Source organism: Poecile atricapillus, chromosome 3 (assembly GCF_030490865.1).
Source record: "Poecile atricapillus isolate bPoeAtr1 chromosome 3, bPoeAtr1.hap1, whole genome shotgun sequence".
NCBI classification, from domain to species: Eukaryota; Metazoa; Chordata; class Aves; order Passeriformes; family Paridae; genus Poecile; species Poecile atricapillus.
The window spans coordinates 107,566,753-107,589,676 of NC_081251.1; the positions used below are offsets into that span (position 1 = coordinate 107,566,753).

Here is a 22,924-nt window from a genome sequence, read left to right on the forward strand (position 1 = left end):
GCCACTATGTCCACTAATACCTTGGAGCAAGAGAAATTCTAGCAAGGAGAGCCTTGGTCTGAAGATGGGTCTCTGCTGTATTTGTGCAAAGGGAGGGCAGCTCTATGCCCAACACTCTGCTGTGATGGTCTGGCTCCCAGACAAACGGCAGCAGACAAGTGATGTGTCAAGACTGCCCTTCAAGGCCTTCTCTTCCACTAGAAATTAACAATCAGAGAAAACACCAATGGCTTTCCAACCTCCTAAAGGAGATACTCATTGTCCAGAAGCAAGACGAGCACAAACTTTGCTGAACAGTTTTGCACCAAGATGGGAAATCACAAGTTGACAAGAGGTCTGAAAAAAACCCAAACCAAAGAAAACTCCCCCACGCCTCTCTGAGTGTGATAAAAGGATATTTCCAGCATTATTCTGCAAGGTGGGGCAAAGGCCCACAAGCTGCTCCTTTGTCCAGGGATGCCTTTTTATTAATGTCAGCACCATGAGGAGGCTGCTGCCCAACCTGTGCTTCCTCCAGCACAGGGACAGCCCTGGGAGCCACCAGATGCTGTGGATATCAACACAACCCAAGGCATTCCGCCACGGAAACCCGAGGCGGTGCCAGAAGGAGCTCTGACTTACAGGCCCAGCTCCAGCGGATTCAGTGATGGAGTCAGATGACAACAGCTCCTTTCGAAACAGAAAGCTGAGGGGGAAAGTCAGTTACCCATCCAAATCCAGTGATCTCCCTTGGAAATGCATGGATGATGCACACCATCAGTTCTGAGAGGGGGGAAATCACATTTCTCCTGTCTTCACCCTGTCCAGATGTGCTTGGGCTGCAATGAGACCAGCAAGGAGTTGGGAGTTAAGTCCCGATCCAATACACCCAGACACATACACAAATGCATGTTTTAGGAGGAATATATTTACACATTTAGTGCCTATACTTACAAACTGTGTTGAGATTAGCTAAAAGTACCAAAAGTTAGTAGTGTAGCAGCTGAAAAGATTGTTTGCATCCCATTATAACAAGGCAATGCAACATCTGGATGTGGAAAACAGGCACTTCCCTGTTGACTAATGGCCAATGCTGACCTTGCTCAAGGATTAGGTGGAAATCTGTGGCTGTCTCAAGAGAAAGCCTAGGATGTAGCAGCATCCCTCCTCTGGAATTCCAGCTAACACTCAGACAGGAGTCCTCCAGATGCATTCACAACCAAGTAAATGAAGTTTAGCTGAAACAATGCTTTGCCAAAACTAACACAAGGACAGTGACCTCTGGAATCTGGTGCTACTTGCATATGTCCTAAAGGATGCCATCAACTAAGTCATAAAAAAGGTACTTTAACCCTTGGCAGTGATTAATCTAGATAATTTTTCTAGCAAAAAGCCTTATTACTAAGGGGAGTTTCCTATTATTTAAAGGAAAATTCAGAGGAGAACAAGTAGATACTAATTTGTTAAAAAGGCAGATAAACATGTACAGGAAATACTTCTATGAAGGTCCTGATCCTCTGAAGATTAACAATCTACAGTACTGGAGACAAAACCATGACACTGAGGAAACAAGCAAACTATAAAAACAGGAAGAAGTGGAAGTTTATTTTTTTAATGTTATTTTGAGGGAATATTTGTTTTTCTGAAGCTTAAGATACCAGCAAAAACCTCCATCTGCAGGTCATACTATTCTCTATACAAAAGCAGCTGCAGTGAGTTTCCTCACCCAGGTCCCCAGAGCTGTCAGATGGGGAGGCCATCCTGCACATTACAGATCTGCTGTTTCCCTAACCAGCACTGTAGTTCAGTTTTCACCTCATCTAAAGCCATTGTGAATTGATGCATGGACAATACTCTGTAGCTGACACCAATAAATCAAGTTATTTTGAAGTTGCATTTCCCCCATAGGCACGGGACTAGGCGTTCCCTCCTGATATGTATTTTGGTATATTTACTGTAGCAGTATTAAGGCAGTACTTGTTGGAAACAAGGGCTCTGCCACAAACAGAGAAGTTGTTCTGGACTTTCCTGCCTTAAGTTTTCGTTCAAGTGAAAATCAAACCATCACCGCTGTGAGTGACAAGGATGCAGCTGGGGTGTGCTGGGGCCAACCATCACTTCTGCAGCAACCTGGTGGCACAACTATTTTCAGACCAGCACAAGTCCCCTAAGCTGAACAGACCCCATCACTTTGTCTGGAGGCATCAAACTTCTGTCTCAGAAACATCTTGTGTTCACTCATGGCAGCATCACAAGGAGCCCTCAGACTCCTGTTACATCATACATAACTTATCTTCCGTGAGTGAGTCAGGCTGAGGCACAGCACTGTCCAGGGGTCTTCTGCTGTTAAAGGAGGTGGGGAGAGTAGGAGACAGGGACCCCCACCCCCCCATCAATTTGTCTTCACTCAGGATCTTTTAGAAGCATCTTTTTCTTGCAAAAGCCTGCAAGAAATTTAGATAATTCCCACTGCACCCAATGCCATGTGCATGTACTCAATGCCAACCTAAGAGCAGAAATCCCAGAGCACAGAAAGCCATCAATGCAGAAAACAAGCTTAACTTAACCTGAAAAAAAGGTTTAAATATTTATGCTCCTAATATGTCCTCATCACTCCTCAGTACCATTTATAGTTGAATTATTTTTGTCCACTGAAAGTCATCCCTTTGAACTAGGGCATTCACTGTTTAGGAAATACAATTAAATTTCCACGTTAGTTAGTGCATGTTAGTTAACTATCAGGGGGAAAACGATACACGTTAAGAAAATGCAAGTGCAACACCATCAGTGCTTTCCACTTGGATTTGACCTCTGCTATGACTGCAGTAACGATGCAGATGTTGCTTGTACGGTTATTGCACACAAATATTTAAGTATCTCTATACTGGATCAGATATTAAGCAGTTGCTATTTGACACATGCTACACCAAGCCACATGCCTTCTGCTTTTGTATTAAGAACAGTGACTGCCTGTAACAGTACGGTCATCAGTGGGTACCTGCCTTTTACCAATTCACATTTCCTTTCCACATGACTACCTGCATTCAAATCCTGCTGACCTGCTGCAAATGCAAGAGCAGTTTTTACCTTTGCTACCTTCTGGGTTTGTCTGCACCACGTGTGCTCGTGTACCAGGGCTTTATGGGACCAAACGTTCTACACCACCTTCTAGCTCCTCCTGTTAAGTACTGGTATTGGTAATTAAACAACTCACATCAATTACAAACAGAAATTGGAATAATAATAACAACAATAACAGATGGAGCTCATGAGCACCAGCTTCTAGGAAATCACTATCAGAAACACTGCTGAAGTTCATGCTCTCTGGCTAATAATTAAGTACTTGAGGTGGTGGTAAGGAGCTGCACCCATACACAGTGCTTACCAAGGCTTCCGGTGCTTTCCACCCTGAAATGTCACACAGAAAAGTCATTTCAACTCTGAAATGACACCCAGATATCCTGACTTCACCCCTTTGCTCCAGATGAAGGAATAAGCCATCAAAACACCCTGTGCAATGCTTCCACAAAAGCACCAAACTTTGACTCCTGCCACCGAGGCAGGTCATCAGTTGAGAGCTCACTAGCAAAATACAATAGTGTTTTACTCCATTGTCTGCCAATACCCAAGAGATACTTTCAGAAGTCATGGACTGGCTCTACAAGTCCTTTTCTTAAAAGCATATGAAAACAGTAAGAAGTAACAGCAAAGCACAATAAAATGGTGGGTGCCTCATCCAGCTTCTGAACTCTGGCGGCTCTGGTGACAGGACACAGTGTCCAGGACAGTTGTAAGCCAGATGATGCTGAAATCATTGGACTTTTGTTCTGGGACATCTCATGGCTTCTTCATTTTGCACAGTCCTGGCTGCATGGGGCATTTCTGCCTTATCCATTAATCAACCAGTGTTAGAGGTCCATCAGTACTTGGCACACCAATGACATGAGAAATAAAATCACAACAACAGCAATAATAAAATTCAATCAGCTTTGAAAATCTTCATGGCATTTACAGACTCTGGACTCTCCTGCCAACCAAGGTAGTGATGGGGCAGGCTGAGCTCTGGTGCCAGGGACTCCAGATACCCATCATGCCTATAATGACCAGCTGTTGCCAGTATGGAGGATGGTACAAGCACTGTTTCAAAAATCCCACTCCTGGATAGTGCCTGGGACTTCCTCTGCCAAGCACATGGCATTGAAAGCTCCAAGAGGGTCCTCAGTTGCCTTCCTGAAATGCTGCTGTGGAATGGGTAGAGAGGGCTTTGATGAGCCCAGAGGTGCTCACACTGTCCCCAAACAGCTGGTTTTATTAACTTTAACATTATTAACTTAACTTTAAGCTGCTGAAGGTGTTACATCCCATTTAGATTTGCAGGGATAATATTAAGCTTTTCCTTTGATAGGGAGCGATTTTTGTGCGGTGCCACAATGCTTGTTTGGGCAAGCTTTCTATTCACCTGGGGCAAGCATGCTTTTTCAAGCTTAATTAGATCACATCCCTAGCTAAATAAACTTAATAGTTAATTGAAACTTCATGCCAACCTATGGTCTGCTCTGCATGTCTCTCATGCCTCGTGTAATAGAAGTCCAAGGGTGGGAGAGCAGCGTGGGGTGGGGAGAAGGTTTAATTTTAGCCAAAAGGAAGAACAGAGTCAGCACACTGCCTAGCTGAAGAAACAAACAAAAAAAGAAAAACCCACTCTGCCACAACCCTGCTCCATGACATGAACTGACTAGCATTTGAATACAAGGCAGAGGAGCGCTGAATGCCAAAAAGTGCTCACAAAACTAGAGCTACAGCCATGGACAACACAAGCCAGGAGTGCTGTGCTATGCAACGTGGGGGGACAGCCTGCACCAGCCTTGGAGATGCCAACAAAGCACTCTCGACAAAACTAAGGCTTATCCTGCAGAGGGGAAGTTATCACACAGAGAAGCAAGTATCTTTTTTAAGCACAGAAGAGGTTAGTATATTTAACATCTTAATTAGCTCAGGAATGACAAAGCCACAGTGCTGCAAAAGAAGTTCCTGTATTTAAAATGCTCCAAAATAAAATTAATATACAGGGACGGGATTTTAGCCTTTTAGGTATTTCTTTCCCCCATATTTAAAGTCTAGCTTTCAAAATAAGTTACATATAAAATAGCAAGAACATACACAAGCTGTAAACAAGCACAAACCTTTCAACCTTTCTTTATTCAATTAACTGAAGAAACTCATTCATGTTCCCTATAATGCAGCAGCTTCCAACAAATCACACTTTGCCCTCTCTCCAGTCATATGTTTCTTCCTGGGATTCAAAGATTTCCCTTTGGTGTCAAGGGAGCTTCTAAATCCCCTTTATGAATTACATAGCAAGAGATGCCTGAAACAGGTGCTCAGCCAAGACAATCCCATTAAAGCCATCCAAGGAAAACTCTCCTTGGTTTTCTGCCATCTCACTAACCTATGGAGCTCTAAGGACAGCTCTGGCTGTCTGACAGGTAGGACTGCCCTGGACCTTATGTAATACATTTTTGAGAAAAAGATTATAAACTTTACAAGTTTTCTGCTGTCTAGAATTTGAAGCAAAACATCAAATCAGCAAAACACCCCAAAGGGGTTACTTCTTCCATTGTTCAATACTTATCAAGTGTCTTCAAATGCATGACATGACATAATAGGAAAATTCACCCATGGATTAAAAAAAAAAAAACTTCAACAAGCTTTCCTGCATTTTCTGTACTTGCTGCACAGGATCTTGAGGAGAAGTTTAGGCGCCAGACAGTTTTGTCCTAACCCAACACCAGCTCTGTAAAACACAGCACGGTTTCCCTTCACTGTTTGCTTTGCACCGTGGACTTCCACGCCTCACGTCCCCGCTCTGCAACCACCGCCATCCGTCATGCTTCAGCTGCTTCTCCCTGGCTATTTACCTAGGGCTGGGTACGGCCAGGAATTCCTTCGTGTAACAAAATGTACAAACGTGCTTTTATGTGGGGCATTTCGATGCTGCACAGCGCTCTCAAGGAGTTTCCCCTTTCTGTCCTGAGGAGCTGGCTTTACTCTGGCTTTACTTTACAGCAGAAGTTTCTTGCTGACAAAAGTCACATGCGGAAATAGAGGAAAGGGGCTCAACATTTATTCCATCTACCTAAGGAAACAAGAGCTTAAAAGAGTGCAGAATCCAGGACATAAGATATGATTAGGTTTAACAGGTAAGGAAATTGCCAGGTGCTCGGGTAAGGAATGCACCCCTCAACAATAAACCAAGGAAGACTCACCATCTAACACTGGAAGACACCATCTGCAGACACAAAGAAGGTTCACTTCTACCAGTCTAAGAAAAATAGTCACCACCTCCTTGTGTAGCAAAGGGTGACCCAACTGGCCCAAATTCACATTGTGGCAGTTAATAAAACCATGAGCTGAAATTAAGCAGTACAAAAAAACTGGTATTTTTTCTGCTGACCCATCACCAATTAAGGTAAATTTCTCTGCCATTCCATTCTTGCCTCTTCTCCCCACTGCTCTCATTACACACAGGGATGTTTATGTCAATATTCACTGTAAAATAAATCTAGTTCTAACCACACTCAGAAGTAACATCAGTAGCTACCTACCAAGCATTTTTTAATACATGCTAAGATTTGAAGAGTCACTTTCATACAAAGATGAGAGAGGATGTGAAAGATCTGCCTTTGATGCTCAGTTCTCAACTGAAGGAAAGTCAGTGTTGACCATTTCAAGAAACAACCTCTTCCAATGCAGGCATGTTCTGTGCAACCAGCAGCAGCAGCAGCTTTCAGCTAGCTCCCTGGAGCCCATTATTGAGTTCTTTACAGCATTATTTACAATAAATAGCTTATTGTGTCTAACTGTTCCATAGACAACTGGTCAGAGGCAACAGACACAGATGCCTCCTGCAAAGCAGTTGGGTTTTCCAAGCCTGGCTTACAGGGCAGGGGTTTCTTTACACTGGACAAAGGCAGCACCTGGCTGTTTTCAACACCCACACCATGAGCAGGTATGGCCAGGGCTCACTACTTGTCACCCCAGGTGAATGATAATCTGAAGAATGCCATGAATGCTGATTTTCAGTACCACCTCTACCATTGGTACCCCAAGCACAGAAATCTCAGTAATTTTTTCCTTCTTAAGATATGTAGAAGCAAGCACTACTTTCAGTGGACTATGCTCAGCAGGGTACCAGACTCATGTAGAACCACAAAACCTGGCAAATGGTCTTGTGAGAAATTATTCCTCCCATTCCTGCAGCAGAGAGCAAGCAAAAGAGGGAACAGTCTAATAACATTTAATTGCTTTTTTTTCTTTATATGAAATTTGCACAAAAAGTATGCCTTTTAAAATCTCTTCACTTAAGTGGATGGAAAAAAGGACATATTTTCTCCTCTGTATCACCTTACCCCAAATCAACATAGAAACCTTAGTTATATTCACAATCCAAAAAGAACAGATTAGCAAAATCACTGTGATTTTATTGCTTCAATCACTGCAGAATGCAGTGGAGTGCATTTGGCCAACAGAGGCAAACCCAAAGCAGCAAAGTGCTCTCCTGCTCACTGCTATTCCCCTTTGGTTTTGTTTAAGTCAGCACTGAGAAAGCAAATTAAGCTTCCAACTCTCAACTCCTATAATGGCACGAGATATGCAGCACTGACTTCAGAAGTTTATGTATTTTCTCTCTAAAACATGAATGGGAAAGTGTACACAAACATCCTTCTTTCCCCATCCCTTCCTTCCCATAAGAAGGGCTGTTTATTTTTTTATTTGACATTATGAAAGGTTGGGGAAGCTATTCCACCAATACTCTGATAAAGGTAGCCCACGTTTCCTTAAGGATATAACAAAGGGAAGGAGGAAAAAAAAAACCCCAAACAACCCACCAAAACACCCCCACCAGTAACAAAGCTGCTAAATATATTAGTTAATGACTTTTGGATTGAACAGCAAATTTTATCAACTAATTAACCCAGTCTACAGTTCAGCCAGAGCTTTCCTGAACTAGAAAATACAAAGTACACAGATGTAGAAGCAGTAAGCAGGATTTCACAGCCAAACCAAGATAAAACTGCAGCAGATGGGGGCTTTATGTGTTTCAATTTATGGATCTTCAGGACCACCATTTCTAAAATAGTCCATGTGGCTACTAACTCTAGGGAACAATTGTTTTTGCTGATTATGGGGATTTGGAATGAAGAGGGGACTTTTCTACATGCACTAGAAACTTATTTCAGGACTCTTGTTTGAAGGGACACATGCAGAACCAAACCAAATGAATGGTTGGTAGCAGACTATGTTAAGCTGTAATTTTTTTCATTCATAGGCTGTGATTTTAAAGGGCTCCTCAACTGCTCACTGGGGGAGGATCAGCACAGCTGAAGTCACTGGCACACCAACTGCTGCCTCCACACCCAAAAACTGGGAGACCCTGGCTAGATCCTGGCTTCTGGACACACAGTTATTCCTTGGACACTAAAAATTATTTTAAAATCCTGGGAGAGAAGCAAGATTTTTAATGTGCAACCACAGGAGAGAAGTTGGGTAAAACATCACTGTAAGGCAAGCACATTTTAACATCATTCAGCCCAGCATCACGCAAGATGGCCACAGCAATCCCAGGACCAACAAACTCTTTTGGAGTTCAATCCAAGGCATCAAAATAAGGCTATTTCTGTCTCCCCTTTATCTGCTGTCTGCTAAGCATTTCTATGCATACCACATTCCTATAATCACAACTTTTGATGTAGGGGAAGATCATCTTCCCCCATGGACACATCAAGTCAAGGAGATAAAAAGCCCTCACCTTCCTCCTGACTCTGCCCATCCACACAACTCTGTGTTTGTAGAGATACTAACCAAAAATGGTCACTTATCCAGGCAGACTGACCTGGGAAGGCTTAGGACTTCTGGGTAGGGAGACAGACTTTAATAACTGATAAATAAACAAAGAAACATGATAAATAGCTAAAAAAAAATTGATATTTATCATATAACTTGTTTTAGAAACTACTGTAAAAAGTCACATCACTGACCTGATAAGATCTTCCAAATCAGTGGAGTTTATGTATACATAGGCACAAGGGGAAAAGGTTTATTTGGACTTTAAGGTTCTTCCTGTAGGATGCGGTGTTTATAAAGGGTATTTCTAGAACTTCCTGACTCCATTTGTGAGATCGTGCTCTCTGTGTTCCTCCAGTTCCCTCTCCACACTAGCCTGCCCCTCTCCTATCAATACCCCTCTAATTTTTTCATTTTATTTATTGTTTTTAACCAATCTAGTTAACTCTGCATGTCACTTCCTTCAAATAACAAGCAGAAGCTCATCTCCAGCACTGCTTAGTAATTTTCCAGCCATTCAATACACTCATGATATATTACTGTAACAAAATGCTGAATACTTGCACAGAAAAAGAAGGAAATTTTTTTCCCTTAAGCAGCTCTAATGGCTTAATTGTACTGCAGCCTTTTATTCTTGCTTTTAAACACAGAAAACAAGCTCTGCACTCTTTTTCTCCTAGTTCAACTAAACATCAAGTGCCTTTTTAAAAACACAAGGTCATTTAAGCAATGCAAGTATGAGAATTACTATTTTATAAAACTCTATACCATTTCCTAACCCTTTTTATCTTTACAACCACCAAACTGCATACACACAGTAAAAAGTAAAGCAATGACAGGCTGCAACCAGTTTAACACCTCCCAAGCCAAATTTCAAGAATGAATTACATTGGCAGCATTATAAATCTCTAAAGTTTTTGCTGTAATTTCAGCAGTACTTAAAATAAAAAAAAAACACCACTGAAGTATCAGTGGCTTTTTCTGTAATTTATAAACACACCCACTTTAAATACATGGAGACTAACGAGCTCCTAAAATACAGAGATTTACACTGAGGTCTAACAGAGGTGTCTGTACCCCAGCCCTCCACCGCCACCAAGGCAAGCAGGGCTTCTAATACAACTTCAAAAAAATACACATAAAAACTTTAAAAAGAAATCAGCTTCTTCATTTTAGGAAATGTGATCATGTAAGGTGGCTGCATTGTTGAAATTGTGGAGAAAATTGGAAAAGGCAGGTCTTGGTCTGGCCCCCACCTTCAGCAACATCCTCTCTCTCCCATGCAGCTCTTTCACAGCCAACCTGCCCAGCAGAGGAGGGTGAATTTCTCACCTTGTTAACATCATCAAGACCCACTGCATGGGGCATCTAAGGCAAAATTAGGCATTCATCACTCCACTGAACCACTGGAATTCTGACCTCAAACCCTCACCCACACAGTATAGATGCATGATGGAGAGGTGCAAAGATCCAAGCCTCACAGTAATCACACAAAAATATATGAAACAAAAATAAGTAATTGAACAAAAACTAAGCTACTCATCTATAAACCTCCAAGCATGCATTAAATTAACCCAGGTAATACTTTCAAACCTCTACATTATTTTTAAGAATGTGACAGTTTGTAAATAATTGCAACTCCAGAGCCAGATCCACGCAGCAGCAGCCGACTGCACTCGCCAGTTCTGCCGTTGCCTTCCAGCAGCCCTTTTATGGCATCCCTTGGATCACAAAAGAAATACCTCTCCAGTATTAGAACCTGGATACTTTTCCCCTTCACAGCCCTCAAGGTTTTACAAAGATGGATGTGGTGATGAGCTGCCCAGAACTCTGATTGCTCTACCAAGGCATGATCCCAGCTATTCACCCGCCCCTGGCCGCCTTCTGTCCCAACTTGAGGCAAAGCACATGCTTCCCTCTGTGCTGCAACTTGAAGCATTAGTTACCTTCTCTCAGCTCCGGGGCATACCTTTCCACTTGTAAAACCAGGTAAACAGCCAGCATGCCTTCCAAGCACTTGGAAGCCCAGGTGGGAGTGTCTGGACATGTCAGCAAAGAAATGCAGCGAGTGGAGGTAAGCTGAGCTCTCTGCTTTTAGTGAGGGGGGTGATCATGATGGGTATCTTTTTGGGCAGCATTCCCCTCGGAACAGGGACCTGCTGAAGATGCTATGGGTTAGGAGTCATTACAGCTGCAGAAAAGAAAGTTCTGCCAATATTTAAAGGGAGAAAACCAGAAAGGAGACCCTTCTTTAACTTTATGTATGCCCCCCAGAAAAATGCTTTCCACCACCAGTATGGGAATAAATAAATAAGCATAAATGGTCTAGAGACTCAAACAAAAAAGGTAAACTACACAGGTGTGCTTTAGCTCAGATACTAATTGCTGCTAGTGGCATCAACTAATCCTAAACATGAATTTAATTCCTATTAAACCACATCATTTAAGAAATGGCTTTTTTTGCAGGTGAGGGGAGGACCAGCAAGGAGCTGGTAGGCGAACTGTGGTGCTGCAACAGGCTCCAGTGTTTAGGGAAGAAGCTTTGTGATTTCCCACAGTGTTTTGAAACTCTGACTGCTGTACAAATGCCTTCAGTGTATTTCAAATATTGCAGTGGAGACTAATCTTGCTCTCAACTCAGCAAGCGATGTTCTACATTTTAATGCACAGGAGGGAAGCGGCCACTTCTAGCTAACAAGAAAAGTAATGGGACTATCCAAACAGGATGTATGTATAATGCAGTTAAAAAAACCAACAGCCTAAGTGTTTCCAGACCTCCTCGGGACTTGAGTGCATGTGCAGAACATGCTCCTGTCCTTGCACGGCAGCACAGGTCCCTACAAGCCGGGAGATGTGTTTCCCATACACAGGATCAAAAGACGCTATCAGGTTTTACAACACATCTCCCAGCACCATCAGCGCCAGTCTGGCAAAGAGCAGCAGCAGCAGAGGTGGAACAGTGACCAACTCAACCTTCCTATTAAAAAAGAGGGGGAAGTGGTTAGTCTTAGCAAGACACAAACACTTTTGTTCCTAGGGAAAGATGTACACAGGTAATGAGTCCTAATGTTACTTCTGAAAGCCCATTAATTCTTCGAGTAGTTCACTGAAGACACTAATTCTGGCTTGCATTTTTCCTTGTTTCTGTAGACAAAAAGCTCTAGCTAGCAAGGAATAAGCTTCATCACCATCTCAGTCTTCAGGTCATGGAATGCTTTTCTCCCTGCCAGACACTGCTGTCAAAGTCCAAGCACTTTGGGCAACCCTGCAATCCCACTTTTGAAAACACCACAGATGGGGAAATCAACTTCTGTTCTTAGAAAGTCCCGTAAACCCTCCTCCCCAAGCTTGCCAGTAAGAAGTTTCCTTCCTAGCTGGAATAGCCATCAGCAGTACTCAGATGATAGACTCAAGATCTCTCTGATTACACGTAGGAGTTGAGAACAAAGTGGAGGGAGAACACAGTATATCCCCAAAAGGTAGTCCTTGAAGTGCAAGTTGCAAACAAAGGAAGTCAAAGAATGAAGTTGTTCAAGGACTGTAAGAACAAGCAGACTAGAGACAAAAACAGTAATTTGGGTTAAAACTCACTGTAGACCTACTGCAACAGGTAGAACCTGCTGGCTGTTGGCAGAAAGGTCTCCATCAGCCTTGAAAGCAGGTTTTGTAATAGTGCTTTTTATAAAAAACACCTTATTTTAAGGTGAAGCATCTACTTCTGCTGCATGGGGTAGACAGTCTTTTACTCCACTGGCTACACTGGGTGCATGTTATAGGGATCACCTTCCCCTGATGTGAGGGGAAAATACTGCCATGAGGCATGAGTTGCAGAAGTCCTGCTTCCAGACAGGTGTGACACATGAAGGAATAGAAATAAAATTGGCAAGAAGCAAAATAATGCCCTTGAGAGTGCAGAGAAAGGGAAATGGAGACAGAAAACGAGATGGAGTGAAGACATCTTCCTGGATTTGGAGATGATGTCCACCTGCCTACACAACACTTGTCTGAGATCAAGCTGGAGCAGAAAAAAAGAGGTTGGGAGCATTTGTGGGTACCAAGACTGATGGCAATATGCCTCCCAGAACTGCTGTGCTGGTGGGCAGAAGTACAGTAATAGTACATTGCTTTGCTATTCTTGCTGCATCAGCAGGGCTTGCCCCTCATCCCAGCTCCATCCTGCGGCCCCATGGCATCTGCTCATCCAGCAGTGGGGACCAGCAGATGGTTTTCCTTGCCTTGCAAGGAACCAAATCCTGAGAAATCACATGGGCAAACCCAGCCTTTGCTCCCAAGAGCTGATGCAAAACCCAAGGTGAGGGTCAGCTGCAGAGAGAAGGTGGCCAGCACAGCCCAGCTGCATTTCTCTGCAGCTTGAGCGGGTCAGGTTTACAGCACTGAGCAAGCACCAGAAAAATAAATGATTAAAGGAAATTTGACAAGGAAAGGGGGTGGACGTGGGCAGAGAAATGGGAAGGAAGGAAAACTCAGAAGATCTTGGCAGAAAACCAATAGGTAAGAAAAGAAACAAAAAAAAAAAAAAAAAAAAGAGAGAAAAAAAAAGAAAAAAAAGAAAAAAGAGAAATCATTAGATATCATCAGCTGAGTTTACCCATGGCAAAAGTGGGAAGAAATGGCTAGTGCAAGAAAGATGCTGGGAGATGCTGCTCTGCTCTGCTTGCTGCCAGGCTTGGAGCAGACCTCTCTTTCCAGTGCTGGAATTTATGTGACAACAGCTTCTTGCTTGCTTTTGGTAGTCTACAGAAATGGGGACCTGCTGCAGTTCCTATCTCCTGTCAATCAACTCCACAGTCTATCTGTGCCTTTTTTAGTCAACTGACCTTTTCTATTTTACTTCTTTTTTAAATTCTACACTGCTTTAGAAGCCTAAGTTCTCCAAAAATCAAATGCTCCACTTAGCAAACAGGGCATATATCAAAAACACAGTCTCCAGAGCTGTACTTTTAGTTTCACTGATCTCTGTGCCCTCTCCACCCCTGCACAGCTCTTGCAAGAAAGATCACCTTGTGCTGTTAAAAAGGAGAAAAAAAAGAAAAACAAAAAAAAAGGCACATTTTTCAATGGATTTGTTGGAGGGAGCAGTTCCTATGTCCATTCTGCTGAGGGAAGGAAATTGCATTTATCGATTCCTCAAGCATATAAGTAAGAAAAAGGAGGGATCAAAACCAATAGTTAAGCTGTGTCTCATTCCTGAGCTCCTATTTTCCAGCCTGGTCCAGAAGAAGCAGTACAACTACCATCATCTCCCTGCAATTTGGTGGCCGACAGGAAACAATTTTGTGGTTTAAATCTGGCTAACAGCAAACCAAGCCCATGTTAAGAGTGAGCCTTGCCACACAACGCACTTTTGTTTGCAGCCTCAGGATTTAATTAAACAGGTAGATAAAACCTACCTTTTAACCCACGCTCCAGGGTGTGCCTCAGTGAGATAAAAAACAGGCTGCAAAAACAGGTCAAAGATGATTCCACTGCTGGTGCAGCATCTGTGCCGCACTCAAACACCGTCCCACCGCACTCTGCGAGGAGGGGAGCTGCACCAAAAACCCCACTTTCTGCCCCAAAGGCAGGTTGGCTTGGTTTCTCTTTTTCAGTGCTGCATCTGGGTTATCCATGGGCTGCATGGGCCCATAACATGGTCTAATGTGCTGAGAAATTTAAAATGCAGATCCCTTCTGCTTGTGGCAACCCTCTTCCCATGTTTCCCTTCCAGCTGTCTGACCAAACACCCTCTCCATACATCTTCCACCTACAACTTCTTTTCAAGGCATTTCCAAAACAGAAGCAGAAAGAGTAGAAAGGGTAAATCCCTTCTTTCTTTCCCCCTCTTCTTCATCTGACAGATCTATTATTCCCTTATAAACAACAACTTCTCCCAGAGACCAAACAAAGCAGCTACTTACATGTCATATTTTAAACAGGCATGTTTTCAGGCCAAGAAATAAACAGTTATATTTTGGCAATCCTTCATTTCCTGTCCTATTTGTGAACGATAATGTCATAACACACAGTGTGTCCTATGCCTTCCTCCCTGGCTGAAACTTGCAGCAAATTTTTTTAGCTGAATGAGCTGCCTTTGATACCTACAGAAAAATCATCAGAATGGGGGAAAAATGTAGTGAAAATGAGGGGGGGGCGAAATAATTTTTTTCAGCACAAAGGGCAAACTGCAATACTGATGGACTCAGTATTCAGAGGAAACATTGCTGGTGTCTGCTCAGAGGTGGAGGGAAGTGAGATTTTGGGAACAGCAAAAGAACCAGCAAGAGCAAGTTAAGTCTAATTTTCTTTCCTTAGTTTGGAAAAATACATCGGTGTGATCTCACACCACATTTTGCTGTCCCGGACACCACCACAGCAACCATACACATATGTCACTTAACCCAGCTCGTTAAAAACCTCCGGGGGACCAGTCCCACTTGCAAACATTTGGCAGGAGCGCTCCCAGCTCGCTGGAATAAATCAGGCGTGCGCTGGAGCGGCAGGGACACTCCGGGACACAGCCCGGCCAGGGCATCGCGGCTCCATCCCAAGCAGCGAAAGGCTGCGGACCAACACTTCCTCGTTCTCTGACCTTTCCCATTTAATTACTTCCTGTGACTTTCTTGGAACCGTGCATCGGAACGAGCAGGCGGCAGCCTCCGGGCATAACCGAATGGCTTTAAGGGTTCAGCTTCATCCTCCTCCTCCTCCTCACAGGCGGAAAAGCCACGGGCAGCCCATCCAGGATGGTTTTGGAGAGGCTCGCCCATCTTCTGGGTGCAGCGCTGCCTGAAATCCCCGCACGGCTGAGGTCCAGCGCCGCAGCTTGGAGGCTGATTTATTACCTGGCATCCCCGTTCTGCCCCCACCCTGCGACGTGCGAGGCAGCACGGGCTGGGCGAGGGGCAAGGAGGGAAGCAGAAATAAAGGCAGAGATGCAGAGAGAGGCGCTCGCTTGGCAATGACAAACTGACCTCTAAGTATCGATCCGAAATGGTGCAGTTCTGAAGGGACCCATGAGTTTCCAGCATCCTAAGCCCTGTTTTGTTTCCCTCTCTGTTTTATAAATTTACCTCAAGACTCCAAGTCTAATCGAGCTGTTCTTAAGAAACTACAATAAAAAAAAAAAAAAAGGAAGAAAAAGGGCAAAAAACCCTTGTTATTTACTTGAAGAGGGTTATTTTAAAAGGCATCCTGACAGTGGTCCTTTTTTTTTTTTTTTGTAATCTGGCTGTTAACATTTGCTCACAGTGCACTCAGTGAAACAAGAATAGCTATGCAAATTAAAGCCAGATATCTAGGGCAAATAGCGCGCTATACTACCATTGTTCTGACAGCTTGAGAAAACTTATCAGGAGAGCCTGTCCTTATTTCTTTTAACACCATATATATTGGAGAAAAAAAAAATCAAATCACTTCACCCACCACTGAAATGAAAAAACAACCCATGAGTCACCAACTTCAGCAACGCTATCAATCAATGCAAGGCTGGAAGCGAGGAGCTTACTGAGGAAACCATGGCTTACCTAAAACACCTCTCCGTGCCCTACAAAGCCAAGGCCTGCACTCAACTCTGACAAGCCCAACACGGCCTCCAGGAGAGCCACTTGGGATGTGCACTGAGGTAAGGACCACGAGGCATCACTGACCCTGAAAGTCAACACACCCAGACCCCAACAGAAAAGCTTTCAGTGGCCCAGGAATGGGTTGGGTATCAGCTCCCTGTGGTCACCAGCAATCCCCACCTCCAAGAGACCAAAGCACAGCGCTGCTGGCTTGACAGATGACCCCAGGAGAAGTGGCATGACCCAAGAGCTTCCACACACATGAAAACCATTAGCTGAAGCCTCTGTCATTATGGCAGTGCAGCAGCACGTGGAAGAATTCACTCCAAAACAAACTGCAGCCTACAGTTAGGGAAAAAAAAAATTCCCCAGCTAACCATCAGAGCCAAGTGCTTGGTGTTTTACACCAACACTCACCTCTGCACCGAGCCCTGCAGGAAAACACATTTGGAGCAGCACCTTGCCTCAAGATGAAGGCTGGTGAGCGCCAGATTTTTGTCCACTGCATTGGGTTAGGTTTAGCCCCGTGTTCTCAAAGTCAGAGACAAGGACCCACTTCTCTTCCTCTTCTTCAATTTACAAAGTTAAAAAAACCAAACCAAACCAAGTGAAGAACCAGGTTTTCATTGGAAATGAGTTGGTCACGTTTTTCCAGCCTGTTATGTCATGGTAATCCGCACGCAACTACTTCTTTTTTGGTTTTGTTTTTTTTTTGAGTTTGTTTTTTTTTTTGGGGTTGTTTTGTTTTTTGGATTTTTTGCAAGAACCTTACCAACTTCAAAATAACCACGATTTTAGAAGCTACATATAAATACGTATTTACAGTCTCTTCATTAAGAGCTGCCAGAATAACAGCTCCTCTCAACACACACGTTGGGGGCAGAAGCCATTTCCTTCGCCACTCACATTTCTCCAGTATATCGCCCCAAAATAAGTTTACCACGGTGAAGCTGCAAGCGTGACACACGCCACCAATTAGGATTTTTCCGGACCTCAAAACCGAGCGAAAAAGTTGCACAATTTTGACGCCGCTTTATAAGCCCTGCAAGGAGTCGTTTTAAAGCACGGTACATCCTATGGCGCTTGGCACCAGCCCAGTCCTGCACGCCAGTGAGTCATTCCTCTTGACTGTCAAAACCCCGAAGGAGATAGCCAGGAACAGCCCTTGGGCCAGCACGGCGTGAAAGAGCCCTTCCTGCCATTCCGCTGCAGTAGCTTCAGGTTTTATTTTTGGGGAAGAAAGCATTAAAAAAGGGAAAAAAGGGCACCGTCGGGCATTTTGAAAGCCGCGGCGCGGCCTCCCGGGGGGTTTATTAGCGGGGAGGCGGCGGGAGGGCTGCGGAGCGGGGGTGGGCGGCGGGGGGTGACGGTGAATGGGGAGGCCGCCGGTGAACCGGGTTTATGAATGCGGCGTCATGTGACGGCGGCGGCGGCCGCCCTCCTATTCACAAAACGGCGGCGGCCGGGGCGGGGATCCGCGACGTCGTGTGTCCCCCCCCCCCGGCTCCGCTTCCCGACCCTCCCCAGGCCCGGGGCTGCGGGGCGGGGGCGCGCACCGCTCCCCCCTCCCTTCCCCGCCGCTTCCGCCTCCGAGCGCCCCCGCCGGGCGCCCCGAGCCCCTCGGCCGGGGCGGGGAGCGGCGGCGGCGCGGAGCTGCACCCCCTCCCCGCGGTGCCCCGGGGCCCCGCACCCCGGCGGGGCCGCGCCGCCCTCCCGGGGGTTTTTATGAATGAAAGGGCCGTATGCAAATGAGCGCGGCCCGGGGGGAGCGCGAAATGGCGGATGCGCGGGCGGGCGGCGCGCACACGAACGCGCGTGTCCGCGTCCCTCCGTCCGCCCGCGGCCGGTCCGTCTGTCCCTCCGCGCCACGGGGTTCGGGGGTGAGCGACCCGCACCGGTTCCCGCCGGGGCAACAAAGAGTGCCCCCCGTCCCGTGCCCCCCACCCGCCCGCCGCCCCCGGCCCCGCTCACTCGTCAGGGTAGGCTTCCTCGGTCATCTTCTCCCCGTCTAGGCTCATCCCTCGCCGCGGGCGGCCGGGCTGCGCCTCCGCATCTTCCCGAGCTTCACATGGCGAGGGAGGCCGCGCCGCGGCGGGCCGGGGCTGGCGGCCGCGCCGGGCCCGACGGCGCGGGAGCGCGGGCGGCGGCGGGGGGGAGAAGGGGGGACTACGGCCGCGCTCGTCGCCGGGCGGCGGCGGCCGGGGGCGGAGGAGGAGAGGCGGCGGTCAGCGCGCCGCGGGGGCGCGGCGGGGCGCGGCGGCGGCGGCGGCGGCGCGGGGTCCGGGCCCGGGGGAGCGGCGCAGCGCCCGGGGGCAGGCGGCGGCGCCGGGCCAGCCCCATGGCCGCGATCACGCCATGGCGGGGCGCCGCGGGGGGCGGCGGAGCGGGCAGGGAGGGAGGGAGCGGGGAGCCCCGGCAGGAAGCGGCGGCGCTGCCGCGGCCGCCGGGAGCGGGCAGGGCAGCGCCGGACCCGGGCGGGAGGAGGGAAGGGAGGAGGGAGGGAGCCGCAGCGGCGGCGGCGGGGAAGGAGGAGACGCGGCCGGCAGTGGCGCCGCCCCGGCCCGGCCCCCCGAGCCCCCGCGGCGCAGCGCAGCGCCCGGGGTGCGGTCCCGCCGCGTTCGCCTCCGCCCGCTGGCGCCGCCCCCCGCGCCGCAGCCCCCGCGCCCCGCCCGCCGCTGCTCTCGGCCCGGCCGGAGCGGCGGGGCCCGCCCGGCTGCGGCTTGTGCCGTACGGTCCGGCCCGGCCCGGCCCGGCTCGCCGGGTTCAGCCTCACCCCGCCCCGCTTAGCCCTGCGCAGCGGGACCTGGCTCAGCCCTGCCAGGCCGCGCTCAAAAATCACAGAATCGATTGGGTTGGAAAAGACCTCTGGGAACATCGGGTCCAACCCATGACCGAACACCACGGTGTCAGACCGCGGCACTGAGTGCCACGTCCAGTCTTCCCTTAAACACCTCCAGGGGCAGTGACACCACCACCTCCCTGGGCAGCCCATTCCAATGTGTAATGACCCATTCTGTGAAGGAATTCCACCTAATGTCCAGCCTTAACTTCTCCTGGCGCAGCATCAGAGTGTGTGTCCTCTTGTCCTGTCACTGGCTGACTTGGAGAAGAGACCAACCCCAAGCCTAGCCACAAGCTCCTTTCGGGTAGTTGTAGAGAGTGATAAGGTCACCCCTGAGCCTCTTTTCCTCAGGCCAAACAACCCCAGCTCCCCCAGCCACTCCTCATGAGACTTGTGCTCCAGACCCTTCAGCAACTTTGTTGCCCTTCTCTGGACATCTTGGCTCACCTCAACTTGACTTTTCCCAGCCGGGCTGGGTGGTTCAGCCCAGGGCAGCCTGGCTCGGTGCAGCTCTTCGTGGCTGATGAGACCCATAGGAAGTGTTTCCATACCGTGATGCCGTGTGCCAGTGAGTGGCTGGCAGCTGGTCAGTGGAAGAAGCCCAGAGAGCCAATGTTGTCCCTGCACGTCCCGAGGTTCAGGTGCTGTTTTCTCACCACCCTTGTGATCTTCCCACTCCACCTCACCCTCTACAAGAGCTGAAATCCCCCCCTTAGAGCCACATTCAGAATTTCTGTGGGGTGCATGCCAACACGCTGGTAACATTCTACGGCTTTTCTCGTGGGTCAGTTCAAATGTTTTTTGCTGCACTGAACAGTGCCGTGACTGTAAACACTCTACCACTCTCTGTGTCGTGTTCATAGCTACACCATGATATCTGCCCTCAGGACTCGCTCGGTCCGCAGAGGAGGACTAACAGGAGCTGACTATTGAGAAGATAGTTTGGCCCATGAAGTTGAGTAACTAGTCATGGGTTTTGGTTTTGCTTCCTCCATTGGGTCCTCTGTGATCAGTTAATCCCAAGAGAAGAAATCTGTCTGTACCACCTGAGCACATCACCTTGCCCTCCAGCTTTTGCAGGCCCCTCCACTGCAGCATCCTTTTCCCACTGCAGGTAGGGAGATGCTCCATCTCTGTTCTCACTGCCTTGGGATATTCAGTCTCGATATGGCTGCAGTTCCTAAGGGAGTCACATACTGATTTGACTTTCAAGTCTAGTCTGTGGGATTTAGTCTTGAAGGGGCCTTCAGATTTTGGTGTGGAAATTGTGTTTCTGCTCTGCTGGGTTTCAGTTTCTAAGTGCTGTAAATTTTCTTTTCAGGAGCAGAAGTGGCAACTCGGAGAGAAATCTGTGGACTGCTAGTATTGAGATGGAGGCAAGAGGTGATGAAAGCTTTGAGGTCTTCTCCTCAGCAAGAAGCAGCATGTCCTTTGGAGGTGGTACCAGAATCTGCAGCTTTGTGGCACAATACTATAGTAAAGCTCCTGTCACTGCTAGAGGTTTGGCCCTAACGCCAGATAATGTGTGAGAGTGCAAGCCTGCTGCCCTCCCTTTGGCAGACTGGGTGCTCTTTTGGGTGGCAATACTGCCTATCCCCCCATCCCCTTCCCAGCCATTCCTTCACAAAGCACAGTTTGTCACCCCCTTGGCTGTGCTAATGCATCCCCCTGCTGAGGAGTGACACTGCTGGATCTGCTAAATGGTCCCAACTAATAATACCCCCCAATACCTCTTTCTTTTGGAAAGTTATTCAAGGATCCAGCTTGCAGAATGGCATGATAAACATCTTGGCAAAGCTGAGCTGGCAGCAAAAGGAAGTGTCAGGGCAGGAGTAAGCGGTTGGGGGCAAGGAAATGGCAGGAACGTCTTCAGCTGCTGTACAATAAAAGACCAGATGTAATGATTTGACACATTTCCACCCATCCTATGTCTATTTTTCCCCCCAAAGGATGCTGAGATTACACAGACCCCTAACATCCTCACAATCTTTCATGCCAAAAATTTCTGTGATTAGCAGAACATTGATGTGCCTGAAGTGGGGAGCATGGCATTTAGCAGTTGGTTACTCCATAAGCAGAATATGGGGAGAGTTACAGCCGCGTGAAAAACCCAGGGCACAATCATGTAATTAAAAGGCCATTATAATGGTTATACCTCTGAGGAGGACTGGGTATTAATCACTGTCTGATTAATACTTGAGAGCTTGTCTGTGTGATCTGGATGTATTTTTATGTGCTTATGTTGTGTGTGCACATATTTACCCTGATGGTGAGAAGCAAATGTGTCTGAGGCTTGGAAGCTGAAGTTTTTCTTGATCTAGCTTCTTGAGTCATTTCCTGTGGATGTGCAAGATCTCTTATTTGATCTTTGCTTCCACTGTCCTGCCAATTTGCAAGCTGCTAAGTGATTTATTCTCTTAATGATTTCTCTCACTCACTGCACAAACCTCTTACTATTACTTTCACCGAAGTATTGAATTTTATTTTTCTAATATTCAGGTTACTGTGCCGGTTCTTGTAAGTAGCGTGTTTGAGCTGACTGAGTTTTCTGAATGAAAAGGCTCTCTCTCAGAGGTGTGATTTCTGTTTGTGCGTTGTGTTGTTTGTATACAGAGCTTCTGCTCAGACACAGAATAGCGCTTCCCTGTGATGCAATTGTTAAGGTACCTAGAATTAATTAGCCTTTGGTGGCAGAGCTTCAAGGCAGCACCTCCTGCATACTAACAATTTGCCTGCTATGACTGTCCTGTGTTTTAAATTCAAAAGAAACATTTATTTGGCAGAGTAATACTTTAGTTCTTGCAGAGAACCTTGCTTCTGATTGGATTGGAATAAACTTCCCTGAGTGCTGTTACACCTTTAGCTAGCACTTATTTAGGGTGAGAACCACTGGAATTTGAAGTGTCAGAGTTTAGGATGGCATTTACTGCAGGCTTGCAATGTAGCCTTCTGCCTTCACTTGCTCTCACTTGTAAAACCTTTCAGCCTTTGAGCTGAAATCTTTCACACTGTTGATTTAGGAACCTAAATATGAATGTTGGTACCCTGTTGACTGTGCTGAAGTCAATGATTTTTCCACTGACTCACTTGGTGACTTTGAATGAGTGAGGACTGGAAGTCAGCAGTCCTGAATCATGCCATCCTCCAGACAATTACCCCCCACCCCAATAATTCTTTCAAGCAGCAATCATATTTTAAAAGCAATGATTACATGTGTGCTTTTCCCCATCATAATTGCTCAGAATTTAAGAGCTACAGAAACAATCTGCCACATTTAGATAGGGTAGAGTCTTTCAGGGCCGACACTTTTTGAGAGGTCACAGAGTTTGGAAATACAGAGGCTTTTTGAAAATACAGAGGGATTTTAGCATATTGTTTGGAGAATTGTCAGGATGCTTTTGGGCACCTGCCAGGGGAAGAGGATGTGGAGAGCTCCTTGCAGTCTTCCCAGGATGTCCTTTTGGAGGCTGCTAAGACCAGAGCAGGCAAGCAGAAAGGACCCTTGCTGCCAGATGAGCTGACTATCCCACTTCTCCTTTTTTGTTGTTTTTTTGTGGACCTGCATTTTACTAGGACAGAAAGTGGCAGCATTAAAGTGATCTCTGTGTTGCTGCCTTTTAGAAAGCTGTATGGCTTTTTAGGACACCTTAGGATCAACCTGGGCAACAGCAACAAATGTGCTGATGGCTGGGAAGGC

The 22,924-nt window shown here is 46.7% G+C and overlaps 1 protein-coding gene across 1 annotated transcript in view; it reads right to left on the reverse strand.

Moving 5' to 3' along the window:
- SPRED2 (sprouty related EVH1 domain containing 2) overlaps positions 1–18,542 on the reverse strand; it is a 58,362-nt gene extending 39,820 nt beyond the window's left edge. Inside the window, exon 1 of the mRNA XM_058835902.1 lies at positions 18,357–18,542. Within this exon, the coding sequence (XP_058691885.1) occupies positions 18,357–18,403 (47 nt within the window). The 5' untranslated portion in view covers positions 18,404–18,542. The remainder of the gene's footprint in view (positions 1–18,356) is intronic.
- Positions 18,543–22,924: the final 4,382 nt, after the last annotated feature.